The 14,540-nt window shown below is 54.4% G+C and overlaps 1 protein-coding gene across 3 annotated transcripts in view; it reads left to right on the plus strand.

The window, feature by feature from the left end:
- Positions 1 to 14,540, plus strand: part of CPAMD8 (C3 and PZP like alpha-2-macroglobulin domain containing 8) — a 99,885-nt gene that overhangs the window by 79,950 nt on the left and 5,395 nt on the right. For all 3 annotated transcript variants that reach the window (XM_081496569.1, XM_081496570.1, XM_081496571.1), the window contains 13 exons: positions 827 to 983; positions 1,113 to 1,187; positions 4,567 to 4,732; positions 6,427 to 6,513; positions 6,588 to 6,724; positions 7,135 to 7,290; positions 7,413 to 7,475; positions 8,343 to 8,527; positions 10,745 to 10,832; positions 11,596 to 11,670; positions 12,674 to 12,779; positions 12,866 to 12,976; positions 14,186 to 14,395. In XM_081496569.1, coding sequence (XP_081352695.1) covers positions 827 to 983; positions 1,113 to 1,187; positions 4,567 to 4,732; positions 6,427 to 6,513; positions 6,588 to 6,724; positions 7,135 to 7,290; positions 7,413 to 7,475; positions 8,343 to 8,527; positions 10,745 to 10,832; positions 11,596 to 11,670; positions 12,674 to 12,779; positions 12,866 to 12,976; positions 14,186 to 14,395 — 1,616 coding nt within the window. The remainder of the gene's footprint in view (positions 1 to 826; positions 984 to 1,112; positions 1,188 to 4,566; positions 4,733 to 6,426; positions 6,514 to 6,587; positions 6,725 to 7,134; positions 7,291 to 7,412; positions 7,476 to 8,342; positions 8,528 to 10,744; positions 10,833 to 11,595; positions 11,671 to 12,673; positions 12,780 to 12,865; positions 12,977 to 14,185; positions 14,396 to 14,540) is intronic.

A 14,540-nucleotide genomic window follows, 5' to 3' on the forward strand; every position in this document is an offset into this window, starting at 1 on the left:
TGGGTTGCACACTGAGAAGACTTCTCAATGAATACTGAGAGGACAACAAATAAGACTTCATCTTGTAAAGAAAGGAAGTAGGAGCACTCTGCGTTCAGGACCTGGGTAACTGAGTGACTGAATGGGTTTGTGGGATGTTTTCAGCTGCAAACTATATAAAAATGGCTGAAAGAGGAATTCTGAACATCAGTTCACACTGCAGAGCTAAGGAGTCTCCAGGACTGGCCAGTCTGGCAGCTTGACAATGCACCTGGGCCCCTGATTCTTTCCCTTGGTCCCTGTGGACCTCCTCAGCACAGTGGCTGCTCTCCTTGTGGTAGCAAAATGGCTGCAGCTCTCCAGGCATCACCTCACGTGCCCATTCCAAAGCCATTTGCAGACCTGGGGACTGGAATGCTCATGGCTGTGGCTGACTAGGGCTACAGAGGGGCCCAAGTGTCCAGGGTACCTTGTTGCTGCTTTTCCCTGGGATATCTCAGCAAAACTCGGGATCTCTTGGGGAATGGTTATGGAGGAGCAACAAGGAAGGTCTTTCACACATGGTGGTGGTGGGGGACTTGACAGGCTCAGAAAAAGGTGCTTCCCAGGTGGGAGGGAGTTAACAGGGAAGATAGGCTGTATCATCAGGCCCTGCTGGGTGCCCACACACTTCCATCAAGTGCTCACAACAGGGCAGACTGGGACCTCATGTCTTACAGAGAAGGAAGCAGAGTCTTGGGTGATGTGGGGAGTGTACCACAGTCCCTCAAGGGGCACATGGGAGGTGACTTTGTTTTGGGACAGCCCAGACTGCAGCTCTCTCAGCCTGTACTCCATCCTGTTTCAGGCTCACGGCCTTTGTCCTAAAGTCCTTCGCCCAGGCTCGCAGTTTTATCTTCATTGACCCTCTGGAGCTGGAAGCCGCCAAGGACTGGATTGTCCAGCAGCAGCAGGCAGATGGCTCCTTCCCAGCAGTGGGCAGGATTCTGAACAAGGACATTCAGGTCAGCAGCCTCTCAGCCTCTTCTGGGAGCCCTGGCCTTGTGCTGCTTGCTCCCCGGGTTTGACTGAGGCCAGTGGGGTTGGCAGGCTGTCCCCTCTGGTTGGGGTGAGACCCACAAATCCTCTTACAGGGTGGGATCCATGGCACAGTCCCACTGACAGCCTATGTGGTGGCCGCGCTCTTGGAAGTGGACCCAGCCTCGGAGGTAAGTGCAGGGGGCCCGGGAGATGCTGGGCTGGAGGAGCGAGCAAGCAGTTTCCCCTTGCCAGCCAGGCTGGCCATCTTCTGGCCATCTTCAGCTTCTATTTCTTCCTTGCTGTCCTCCTTCTGTTCATTAATGGGACATTTTCATGCTTTCCAATGGTTACAGTTCTTGTGACCTAAGCACTTCTGACCTTACCACTTCTTGTGACCTAAGCAGATGCATGAGAGATTCTGGTGGTAGTCATGAGGGACATGTGTGTGTCCCTGAGTACGAGCCTTCCCAGGACTGTCCGTAGCCCCCAGCCCCCATTTGGAGAATCATTTGAAGCTCATTCATTATCCTGGACAGTGACCTGTGGGCTGGCTTTAGGAAGCCCGATACAAAATGTTGGTTGGGACTTCCCTGGTGGTCCTGTAGTTAAAGACTCCGTGCTCCCAATGCAGGGTCTTGGGTTTGATCCTTGGTTGGGAACTAAGGTCCCACATGTCGTGCAGTGCAGCCAAAAAATAAAAAAAAATTTTAACTTATAAATGCTTTGGGGGAGAAAAGTCTAGAACCTTTGGGGACAGTTAGTACTGGACCCAGCAAGGCTTAGATGTCCCAAGGAACTCAAGGGTTGTTGTCACTTCTGTGAGGCTGTCCCAAGTGGGAGTGGCATGTCCCCTGCAGAGGGAGCTCCCAGGATAGACAGATCTCAGCCTCCAGGCTAGGGATTCCACCGTTCCTCACATCTGTGCCAATTCCAAAACCTCTGATGATGAATTGTCATTTGTGGCGCTTCTCAGACTTTTCCGCCTCACAATGTAGATTTGTGACTGCTGTGACCTAAGACTCTCCGTGTCCCACATGCTTTGCCCAGAGGGCCCCTAACTTGCCCTGTGTAAAGAGGTTGAATTAGGTTGCCCGAAACCCCAGCCCCCTAAGTCAGCTCAGACTGCTGTCACAAAACACCACAGACCGGGGACTTCAACAACAGACCTTTGTTTCTTTTTAAAAAAATTTTTATTGGAGTGTAGTTGCTTTACAGTGCTGTGTTAGAGTCTACTGAACAGCAAAGTGAATCAGCTATACATATACATATGCATGCGTGCTAAGTCACTTCAGTTGTGTCTGATTCTTTGCCACCCCATGGACTGTAGGCCGCTAAGCTCCTCTGTTCATGGGATTCTCCAGGCAAGAACACTGGAGTGGCTTGCCATGCCCTCCTCCAGGGGAATCTCCGTGACCCAGGGATCGAACCCATGTCTCCTGCATTGGCAGATCGGTTCTTTACCACCAGTGCCAACTGGGAAACCCACATGTACATATATCCCCTCTCTTTTTTGAATTTCCTTCCCCTTTAGGTCACCAGAGCGTTGAGTAGGGTTCCCTGTGCTATATAGTAGGTTCTCATAGTTATCTATTTTATACATAGTAGTGTGTATATGTCAATCCCAACCTCCCAATTCATCCCCCCGTCTTCCCCCTTCGTGTCCATACATTTGTTCTCTATACCGCGTCTCTGTTTCTGCTTTGCAAATAGGTTCATCTGCACCATTTTTCTAGATTCCACATATATGTGTTAACATACAGTATTTGCTTTTGTCTTTCTGACTTACCCCACTTTGTGTGACAGTCTCTAGGTAAATCCACGTGTCTGTAAATGGCACCCTTTTATTCCTTTTTAAGGCTGAGTGATATACCATTGTATATATGTACCACATCTCCTTTATCCATTCCTCTATAAGTGGACATTTAGATTGCTTCTACGTCCTAGAAGACATTTATTTCTGATGGTTCTAGAGACCGGAAAGTCCAAGGTCAGTGTTATGGCTGACCCAGTTCTTTTTTTTTTTTCAGTTCAATTCTTAATGAGGGGTCTCTTCCTGACTTGTAGTCAGTCATCTTCTCTCTGTGTCTTCATGTGGCCTTTTCTTGGTGCACGACCATGAAGAGAGGTGGGATGGGGTTGAGGGGAGAGAAGGAGAGAGAGAGAGAGACCACTGTGGTCTCCCTTATAAGCAGTCAAATTGATTATAGGGGCTCCACTTTCTTGTGTGTGTGTTAGTCCATGGAAATCTTCAGGCAAGAATACTGGAGTGGGTATTCTTCCTGACCCAGGAATTGAACCAGGCTGTCCTGCCTAGCAGGCAGATTCTTTACCAGCTGAGCTACCAGGGAAGCTCCACTCTCTTGGTCTCATCTAAACCTAATAATCTCCCAAAGCACCGGTCCACGCCCCCTCCCACCCCCCGCCACAACCACTGGGGATTAAGGCTTCAGGATACAAATCTGTGAAGGGGAGATACAGATCCAGCCCCAGACTCCAGAATGTGATTGTATTTACAGACAAGGCCTTTAAAGAGGTAGTCATGTTAAAACGTGGACTTTAGGGTGGGTACTGATCCAATATGACTGGTACCCTGGGAAAAGGAGGACATTAGGACACAGAGACCCTCACAGAAGGAAGATGCTGTGAAGATACAGGGAGAAGATGGCTAGCTCCAAGCCAGGAGAGAGGCCTGGAGCAGATTCTCTCCTCATGGCCCTCAGAAAGAACCGACCTTGCCAACACATTGATCTCAGACTTCTGGCCTCCAGATCCATAAGACAAGAAATGTCTACTTAAAAACAAACAAACAAACAGTATTTTCTTATTTATTTGGCTGCACTGGGTCTTAGTTTGTGGCACACAGGACTTCAATCCTCTTTGCAGCATTTGGGATCTTTAATTGCTGCATGCAAACTCTTAGTTGCAGCATGTGGGACCTCATTCCCTGACCAGGGATTGAACCCAGGCCCCCTGCGTTGGGAATGTGGAATCTTAGCCACTGGATCACCAGGGAAGTCCTTAAATTCATGAATGTTTTGACTCACTCATGTTTCCATTTAACCTATACTACTGGGCAGCTTCTCTGAACTAAGGCCATCACTGGACAATGGACTTGGTTTCTGTCCTCCAGCCGCTCACACTGTGGAGCAGGAGCATGATCAGGGTTGGTGGTCTTCCTGGAGGAGGTGACAATTGAAGTGAGGCTTGGAGGATGAGGTGGGCCTGAGCTGGGAGGTCTTAGAAGCCAGCCTGATGATAGAGTGGTATGGGGCAGGGCAGCCAGGGCTTTCCCTGCTTCCTCCTGAGTGTCTCTGAGTTGAACTGTGGTGCTCAGACTTCATTTGGAAAAAGTTGGCACCAACATATTAATAAAAGAAAGGGAAAGGGGTTTTGAGAGCTGGGGCTATAGACAATCATGCACCAGAAGTATACAAAGTAAGGGGCTGCAAGCCATCCAGTGGTTTCCCCAGGCATGCCCCTGGGACTTTCAGGAGGGTGGTCTGCCTGGTGCAGGCTGAGCAGCCTCCCAGGGATCCACTTCCACCCCACCCCAACCCTACCCTGCAGGAGGAGAGGGGTGCCATTACCAAAGCCAGACTCTTCCTGGAGTCCAGTACATCCCTGGTTACGGACCCCTACAGCAGTGCCCTGACTGCCTACGCGCTGACCCTGCTCCGCAGCCCCGCAGCCCCCGCCGCTCTGCGAAAACTCCGCAGCCTGGCCATCACCCAGGGTAGGTGCCCTTGCCCACCACCCCAGCAGGCCCCAGCAAACAGCTCATGGACACGTGCTTGAAACTAAGGAGGCGTCCTTGGCTCACTCTGTTTTGTTTACTCGTTTATTTGTTGTTGTTGTTTAGTTGCTAAGTCGTGTCCGACTCTTTTGCTAACCCATGGGCTGTAGCCCACCAGGCTCCTCTGTCCAGGGGATTTCCCAGGCAAGACTACTGGAGTGGCTTACCATTTCCTCCTCCAGGGGTCTTCCCCACACAGAGATTGAACCCGCATCTCTGGCATTGGGAGGCAGATTCTTTATCACTGAGCCACGAGGGAAGTCCTTGTGTGCGTGTTAGTCTCTCAGTTGTGTCTGACTCTTTGCTACTCATGGACTGTATCCCGCCAGGCTCCTCTGTCCATGGGATTCTCCAGGCAAAAATGCTAGAGAGGGTTGCCTTTCTCTTCTCCAGGGGATCTCCTTGGCCCAGGGATTGAACCTGGGTCTTCTGCATTGCAGACTGATTCTTTACTGTCTGAACTACCAGGGAAGCCCTTACTCATTTATTACTCATTCATTATTGCCTCTACTAGTGACTTCATTTGATAAGATGGCTTGAGCCTGAGCATCATTTTCTTCCCTTATGAAACAGAGGATGTTACCCCAGCCCCCACTGGGGAGAAGAGTGCTCAGGGATCCCTGGTAGAAGATCCCCCAGGCTTCTTAGAAACCATCCCCAGGCAGGGTGCTGGGAGGCAGGGAAGGGCTGCAGCCAGACGCCACTCTGCCCCCCATTGCTGGGTGAGCCTCAGAAAGCCTCTTCCATCTGGTGGTGTCCATCTCCTCAACTACAAAATGACTCCCCATTGTTTTTGGGGAGCCCCAGTCACCGAGCTGTGACTTCTTGGAATGTCTCCAAACTCAGTCCCCTTCCCCTGCCCCCTGGCCTTCCCCAGCAGCTGCACTGGGATCAAGCTTCCATTCACCTTCTCTGCTTAAGAAGAAGAAGAAGAAGAAGAAGAAATTACTTAAAAAGCAAAATTCTAAAACCACCCAATTGAATGATGGTGTCAATTTAGGACTAAATGCTCAAGATCTGAGGCTGGGAGGGCTGATTTCTCTGTGGTTTGAGGGCTTTTTACACCACACATGAGCTTAGAATCCTTGGTGTCTTTGGAAATAGGGAGTGACTTCCTGGGCCCAAAGGGAGGATAACCCCGGCCTGCATCAGGGCCCCAGCCAGAAGGGAGACCATTGATTAAGGATGTCTGCCAGGGATGCAGAAGAGCAGCCATTGATTAGTGATGTCTGTTGGTGGTTCAGAAAAGCACCCATGGATTGGTAATATCTGCCAGGGCTTCCCCAGTGGGCTCAATGGTAAAGTATCTGCCTGTAGTGCCAGAGACGCAGGAAATGTGGGTTCAATCCCTGGGTCAGGAAGATCCCCTGGAGGAGAACATGGCAACCCACTCCAGTGTTCTTGCCTGGAGAATCCCATAGACAGAGGAGGCTGGCAGGCTCCATAGGGTCACAAAGAGTCAGATGCGACTGAAGTGACTGAGCAGCAGCAGCAACCAGGGGTGCAGGACGGGTTGGATTTGACACTGTAGTTGCAGATCTGAGATGTAGCCCCAAGGCCCTTACTGTCTCCACCATCTTTCCCTGGTACCCTCTTCCACTGGGGTCCAGCCTTGATCTGTCCTGGCCTTGCAGATGGGGTGACCCACTGGAGCTTGACGGGTTCCCGGGATGTGGACAAGGATGCGTTCCTAAGCTTCAGTGACGGGGTCTATCAGACAGGTACTGGCCACCCCACCCCCAGTGCCTGCTTTGGGCACTGGGTCCTTGGTCCCAGCTGGCCTCTTCCATTGCAGTGGTCTCGGCCGAAGTGGAAATGACAGCTTATGCCCTGCTGACCTACACCCTCCTAGGAGATGTGGCCACTGCCCTGCCTGTGGTGAAGTGGCTGTCCCAGCAGCGGAACGCCCTCGGGGGCTTCTCTTCTACTCAGGTGTGCCAGGCAGAGCCAGAGGGAGGGGCTCAGGTCTGGGTGGCCTAGGCTCGGGGCTCAGAGCCATCTGGGAAGTTACCCAGTGCTTCAAGTCTTTGGACGGCTCCTTACCAGCACCTCTGGGAGCATGAAGTCCAAGAGAGGATGGAAGGATGGGGCCGAGGGATGGATGCGCCAGGCTCTGGGATAGAGACCAGCCCCTCCTTCAGTGGAGATGCCCCCCAGCTGCCTGGGGTCCCCAGCTCTGTGGGTGTCTACACCAGATCTGCTCTCCATTCCAGCCACATGAATCCCTGGTTTCAGTGATGGTCCATGGGACCCCCAGTTTGGGCCAGACCTCTGGCACAGGGTGGAGGCACTGTGGCTGACCCCCTTCTGGGGCTGACTTCGGTCTCCCGCTCTGTCCCCAGGACACCTGCGTGGCTCTGCAGGCCTTGGCAGAGTTCGCCATCTTGTCCTACGCAGGCGGCGTCAACCTCACCGTCTCCCTGGCCTCCACCAACTTGGACTACCAGGAGACCTTCGAGCTGCACAGGGGCAACCAGAAGCTTCTGCAGATGGCCGCGGTGCGTGTTCCCAGGACCAGGGTTGAGGGGCAGGGCAGCGAGAGTGGCCCCACCTTGCTGCCTGTCTGTCCGTGTGTGTCTGCAGGTGGACGGAGGGGAACTGTAGCGTCTTCTCTCCCCAGATCCCCAGCCTCCCCACGGGGCTGTTTGTGAGCGCCAAGGGTGAAGGCTGCTGTCTGATGCAGGTGAGGCTTTGGGGAAAGGGGAGTGCTCCCAGGGGACCCTGGAGGGGCAGACAGAAGAGCTCACTATCCGGCCAGGCTGAGTGGGGTGGCTGCGTGTGTGAGAACCACCCTGAGACAGCCTGTCAGCCCCCTGAAATGTCACCCACTCTGGAGAAAGAAATGGCAGCCCACTCCAGTATTCTTGCCTGGAGAATACCATGGACAGAGGAGCCTGGCAGGCTGCAGTCCATGGACTAGCAAAAGAGTCAGACACGACTTAGCAACTAAACCACACCACCACTGCCCAAGGCAGAACCCAAGGTAAATGGCAGTGTGTCCCCTTGGGGGAAACTGCATCTGATTCCCATTTTGGTGGTCTCTGACCCTAAGCAGAGCCCGCTGCTCCACCCTCCACTGTAGGACTTGCCTGGTGGCTCAAGGTTATCCTCCCAGCCAAAGTCTGAATGCAGATGCCCAGCCCAGACTCAGCCTGGCCCTCCCTGAGGCCCCTTAGTCAGCAGGTTCAGGATTTAGTTGTGTTCTGGGCGAGGCAGACTGGTCTCCTGAGCTTTGGCCAGTGGTCAGAGAGCAAGTCAGCCAGGAGACCCTTGTAGCCTCACCTTCTCCATCTGAAAAATGGAGCCCAGACAAGACAGTGGATAATAGGAGAGGGAGCCTGGTATGCAGACAGACCTGGGCTTGAGACATGGAAGAATGGATGATGGTTGTACCTACACCATCAGGATTAAAGGGAATGATGACCATGCCCAGAACTATCACCAGTATCACTGACCTCATCGTTCTAGCTGTCCCCCACCTTCTCCTGCCCCTGTCTTTCCCTTCTCCACCCCCACAGCCCCTAAGCCTCTGTCCTCCCCCATCCCCTAGATTGATGTCACCTACAATGTGCCCGACCCGGTGGCCAAGCCATCCTTCCAGCTGCTGGTGAACCTCCAGGAGCCCGAGGCTGAGCAGCAGCGATCCCCCTCACCTGCTTCCTCAGCTGATGATGATGACCCAGCAGCTGACCAGCATCACCAGGAGTACCAGGTGACCCTGGAGGTGTGCACCAGGTAAGGCCTCCTGCTCCGCTGGCTGGCACTCCCACCTGGGTGATGTTTTGTAGAGTGATGCTCTCAGCAGGGAACGTCTGGGGGACTTATCTGGCCCCATAGATATTTCCCCGATTAAAGCCAAAGTTGTGGCTGACCAGCCCCCGTGGTCCTTATTCTGATTACAAGACACCCCTCAGCAACACCCATCAGGGAACTGTGAAGAACCAGATTTCTTACTCACAGGTCCTGGAGGGTACTTGACCCTCCTGGGGGTCACACGGTGAGGTCACAGGTAGAGAGATAGAGAGAAGTCATGGACCTGCGGTTCTACCTTTATTGAAATCTGAGGGGAGGGGTGTGCTTAGGGTTTTGTGGATTCACTCTTTATTGGTGAGTTTAAAATATAAGAACAGTAACTGAGGTGCAGGAAGGGGAAGGCAGGGTGACCCAAGTAGTCAGTTATTTAAGTTACCCAAGGCTATTTTTTTTTTTTTTGACCGTCCCACATACTGTATGCAGAATCTTAGCTCCCTGACCAGGAGCCTGTGCCCCCTGCAGTGGAAGTGCAGAGTCTTAACAACTGGACCATCAGGGAAGTCCCTATCCAGGGCTTTCTGAAAGAGAGATATTCATGGGTGGGGGCAGCCCGTTTCCTTTGTTAGTAGCTGTCAATATCTTTATTTAAGATGAATGTCTTTGAAATGGATACCTTTGCAATCAAAAGCTTACACTACAGATGATTTCTGAAATGAGTGAAATAAATGGAAGTGCTTCTGAATGGGTGCAGCAGACTCCAGTGGCAGATGGGGCTGGGAGGGACGGCTGTTTGTGGCCCTTACATGACCCACCCACCCCAGGTGTGACCCTAGGACCAGTTCACAGAGGGTCCTCAGGAGGAGGGGGTGCACGCAGCTGCCCACAAAGGATGCTCATTGCCATGGCAATGATGGGGGCACCCAAAGGTGGTTGGTAGCCATGGAGCTGAAGCCCATCAGAGCTGCCCAGGCACCTTCCTTAACCTTGACCCTTATCCCTCATGTGTCCAAGGCCGCCCCCAACTTGGGAGGTTCTGAAGAACAAGCCCAACTGGGCCCAAGCCCCAGAGTAGTGGGTCCCCGAACCATTTCTGGTTCTCAATGAGACTTGGGGTGGTACCACTCAGCAGGGCTGTGACCACCATCTAGTTGGGTGGAGGAACAAGAAGCAGCTGGACTGGCCCTGGCATGTCCACTGGGGACACCTCTGTTCCTTTCTCAGATGGGAAGAAACTAACCATGTGCCAGCTGGGTATGGTACCTCTTAGGCCTCACCTCCGTAGAAGCCTCCTCTGCCCATCCCAGGGGCTCTGGTCATCCTGTCCTTTTTGCCCACTGTCTGCAGGGCCCTCAGTGACTATCAGCCTCCCTGTCACCTGTACCCAACACAGGGAGGGTCTGGCACACAGCAGGCCCTAGAGGCAGTGTTAAACCACTGCCTCCCCCATGGCACAGAAGGGGAAACTGAGGGCTGGCCCTGGGGAGCAGCCTGGGCTCCCTGGGCCCCACAGAGCCGTTTCCCACACCGGAGGCACATGGTGGTTGTCGTTCAGCCACTCAGTCGTGTCTGACTCTTTGTGACACTATGGATTGTAGCACACCAGGCTTCTCTGTCCATGGGGGATTCTCCAGGCAAGAATACTCAAGTGGGTTGCCATTCCCTTCTCCAGGGGATTTTCCTGCCCCAGGGATCAAACCCATACCTCCTGCGTCTCCTGCATTGGCAGGCAGAATATTTACCACTGTTCCACCCAGTCGATACCCCCCAGAGTTTGCTCAAACTCATGTCCATTGAGTCAGTGATGCCATCCAACCATCTCAACTTCTGTCAGCCCCTCCTCCTCTTGCCCTTAATCTTTCCCAGCATCAGGGTCTTTTCCAGTGAGTTGGCTCTGCGCATCAGGTGGCCAAAGTATTGGACCTTCAGCTTCAGCATCAGTCCTTCCAATGAATATTCAGGGTTGATTTCCTTTAGGATTGACCTGGGTCAGGCCAAGAACACTTGGCAAGGCCTTTTCCTTATGGTTTCAGTGTTTCAACTGTGAAATTGAATGACCAATGACCCCGCCAACAGTGTCCGTGCAGATGGGCTGCCAGCCAGACCCGGGGCAGGCTGGAGGGTTGTGGGGACAGAGCGGACCATGAATTCCACTGAGAGGCTTGAGTTCAAGCGCCCCTCTTTCTCTGCTTTCATCAACAGGTGGCTGCATGCAGGGTCCTCCAACATGGCAGTCCTGGAGGTGCCCCTACTGTCAGGGTTCCGGGCGGACATTGAGAGCCTGGAACAGGTGAGGTGGCGCTGGTGGGCAGGTGCCAGGCAGAGTCTGTGGACCTGCCCTGGTTGCAGATTCCTAGCCCTTCATAAAGTGGGGTTGTGTTTTTGTTTTTGCCTTACTTTCTCACAGCAAAGTTGGTGCTCTGAGACTGGCCATCTGCGGAGGGGCAGGTGGGGAGGAGTTGGGTCTCTCCCAGTAGGTGTCACTCATTGGGCCATCTATGCTGTTACCCATGTGACCGAGGATGCTTGCTCTTTGGGGATGACATGGGCTGTCAGGGAGTGCTTCCAGAGACTTGCCAGCACCCTCCGCTTAAAGAGAGACCAGCCCCGTTTTGCATGTGGGGGAGATGGTCACCAAGAGGGGGAGCAGCCTTGCCTAGGAGGTCAACAGTGTGGGGAGGGTGGAGCAGGAAAGCACGGCCTGTCCTGGATGGGGATGGGGGGTGAATGGTGCAGGAGCAGGTGGCAGGGCTCAGTGGGTGCCTTGGGGACTTGGCCTGGGGCTGAGACTTGACTGGGGGAGACTGTGGCAGGGAAGTGGAGGCAGGCACTCAGGACAGTGATAACCAGCTTCGAATGCCCTCTCAGGGGTGCTGGCTGCCAGCCCCTGGTCCAGCCCATGGGGACTTGCTGGATGCCTGTGGGCAAACTCCTCAGCCTCTGGGGCCTTGGCTCCTCATGGGTCCAGCCCACCTTGGGCCCTTGGAGATCAGAGGACGGGAGTATTGGGGGCAGAGGGGCTGGGCAGATCCTGACTCTGGCTTCCTTGCCAGCTGCTCCTTGACAAGCACGTGGCACTGAAGAGGTACGAGCTGGCTGGCCGCAAAGTGCTCTTCTACTTTGATGAGGTATTGTGGGCTGGGGTAGCGGTGGGCGGAGGCCTCCACAGCAGCTGCATTGGCGAGGGCGTAGCCACCATGGCCTATTAATGGTTCTGGCAATGCTCTCATACCAAGAAAAAGAAACTGGAAGAGTTGATCCATGCGGAGCTGGCACGGCTGCCTGCTCTGTGCCCCAGCCAGCTCACTTTGGTGGAAAACGTTAAGAGGGATGTGGAATAGTATTCAGGCATCAAAATGAAGCACTGACTTTCTGAAACTCAAAAACATGCTAAGTTGAACAGACAGAGAGCAGACTGGTGGGGTGGTTTCCAGGGTTGGGGGGATAAGCAATGGGTGCAAATGGCAGTTTCTTTCATTCTTTTTTACTGGAGGATAAATGTTGTGTTGGTTTCTGCTGTACAAGGAAGTACATCAGCTGTATGTACACATACATCCCCTCCCTCATGGACCTCCCTCCCACCTTGCCCCCCATCCCACCCCTCTAGGTCACTACAGAGCACTGAGCTGAGCTTCCTGTGCCATTATACATCAGCTTCCCACTAGTTAGCCACTGTACACATGGTAGTGTATTTATGTCAATCCTGATCTCCCAATTCGTCCAACCCTCCTCTTCCCCCTCTGTGTCCACATGTCCATTCTCTACCTCTCCATCTCTATTCCTGCCCTGCAAACAGGTTCATCTGTACCATTTTTCTAGATGGAAAAGTTCTACAGACAGTGGTTGCACAAGATTGTGAATGTATACACACACACACACACACACAGAGGGAGGAAGGGCACCTGCCATGCTAAGTGTGGGAGATGAAAGACCAGTTGAGACACTTCCCACGTGGGTGGAAGGACCCACAAAATCGAAATAAGATCGGGTTTCTGTTTCACGCCTCCGGGGCACCCCGCAATCAACCAGTTCTGGGTTCACACTTTGTGGCATCATAGAGCACAGAGGCCGAAGCTCAGTCTCCAGCCCTAGTGGGCCAGCCAAGTCTGAGCCTGCTCACTGCCCCCGCAGATCCCCAGCCGGTGTTTGACGTGCGTGCAGTTCCGGGCGCTCCGGGAGCACGTCGTGGGCAGGACGTCGGCGCTGCCCATCTTGGTGTACGACTACTATGAGCCTGGTAGGCCCACGTCCGCCACCCGCAACCCCAGCTCGGTCCCTCACCGTCACCCATCACCTGGTCACCCTTCTCTCTTGGTCCCGCAGCCTTTGAGGCCACGCGCTTCTACAATGTCAGCGCACACAGCCCGCTCGCCCGGGAGCTGTGCGCGGGGCCTGCGTGCAACGAAGTGGAGCGCGCTCTGGCTCAGGGCCCCGGTGAGTGCGCGAGGCCACTGCCCCTTTGGAGAACCCGCCACCCCAACACGACCCATGGGCCTGGGGGAGGGCTGCCCATTTGGAGGGAGTCGTCAGGCAGAGGAGCATACAGCGTGGTAAAAGGAGGAAGGCCCAGCTCGGTCAAGGGCGCGCGTCCTGAGCCGAGGGGGTTGGAGTGCGCAGACAGGGTGGAGGAAGCAAGGATTAGAGGTCATGTATGGATGTGAGAGTTGGACTATAAAGAAAGCTGAGCATCGAAGAATTGATGCTTTTGAACTGTGGTGTTGGAGAAGAATCTTGAGAGTCCCTTGGACTGCAAGGAGATCCAACCAGTCCATCCTAAAGGAGATAAGTCCTGGGTGTTCATTGGAAGGACTGATGCTGAAGCTGAAACTCCAATACTTTGGCCACCTGATGCGAAGAGCTGACTCATTGGAAAAGACCCTGATGCTGGGAAAGATTGAAGGCAGGAGGAGAAGGGGGCGACAGAGGATGCGATGGCTGGATCGCATCACCGACTCAATGGACATGGGTTTGGGTGAACTCCGGGAGTTGGTGATGGACAGGGAGGCCTGGCGTGCTGTGGTTCATGGGGTCGCAAAGAGTCTGACACGACTGAGCGACTGAACTGAACTGAACTGAGTGAGCAGCGGAAGGGGGCGGGGTCCTAGTTGGATGGGGGCGGGGCCCATCGAGGTGGGGCGGGCAGTGAAGAGGCGGGTCCTGGCGGGGCGGGTGTGGGCAGAGGTGAGGGGGCGGATCCGAGCGGGAGGCGGAGCCAAGAGGGAGCGGGGAGTGACGAGGGGCGGGGCCTACCGCGGTGGGAGGGGCGGGCGTAGAAGCCGGAGGCCGGGAGGGGAGCCCTTGCCTCCCCTCCCCCACAAGCCAGAGGGTGTCCGGATCCAGGGACCCAAGCCGTGAGCGCAGACTGGCGGCAGCGAAGGGCAGAGTGGAGTTCCTCGAAATGAATTTAGATTGCATTTAGTTCAAAAGTTTTATTTTTAAATTTTGTTTTCGTAAATACTAGGCAAATACTCGCGTGAAATTCCACCAGGTCAGGGCTCAGGGCTTCCCGGGCACTGTCTCCACTCTGTGGAGCCTGGTTCTGGTCCCTAGAGACTTCTCCATCCCAGGCCCAGGGAGAGAGGCGAGGGCCAAGTGGGGAGCTTGGAGTTGCCAGGGCCCTGACAACTTCTCCTCGCCCACCAGGCTGGTCCCCGGAAGAGCGAGGTCCTGTGGCTGTTCCGGAGGAAGCGGTGACAGTCACGCGCTGTGGCTGCGCCCGCGCCTGCAGCATCAGCGGGGACCCGGTGTGCGGCTCCGACGGCGTAGTCTACGCCAGCGCCTGCCACCTGCAGGAGGCCGCCTGCCGCCGCCGCGTGAGATTGGAGCCCGCGCCCCTTGGCCGCTGCGCGCTTGGTGAGGACCCACCCCACGGCAGGCCTCGGGGGCTCCACCTCGTCCCAGAATGTATGGCTCCATCTCTCCATCATGCCATCTCCTCTCATCACCTCTTTGCGTCTGAGTCCTTTTGCACTGGGCTTCCTTGGTGGCTCAGCGGTAG

Source organism: Giraffa tippelskirchi, chromosome 6 (genome assembly GCF_054371585.1).
Source record: "Giraffa tippelskirchi isolate mGirTip1 chromosome 6, T2T-mGirTip1v1.2.pri, whole genome shotgun sequence".
NCBI lineage: Eukaryota > Metazoa > Chordata > Mammalia > Artiodactyla > Giraffidae > Giraffa > Giraffa tippelskirchi.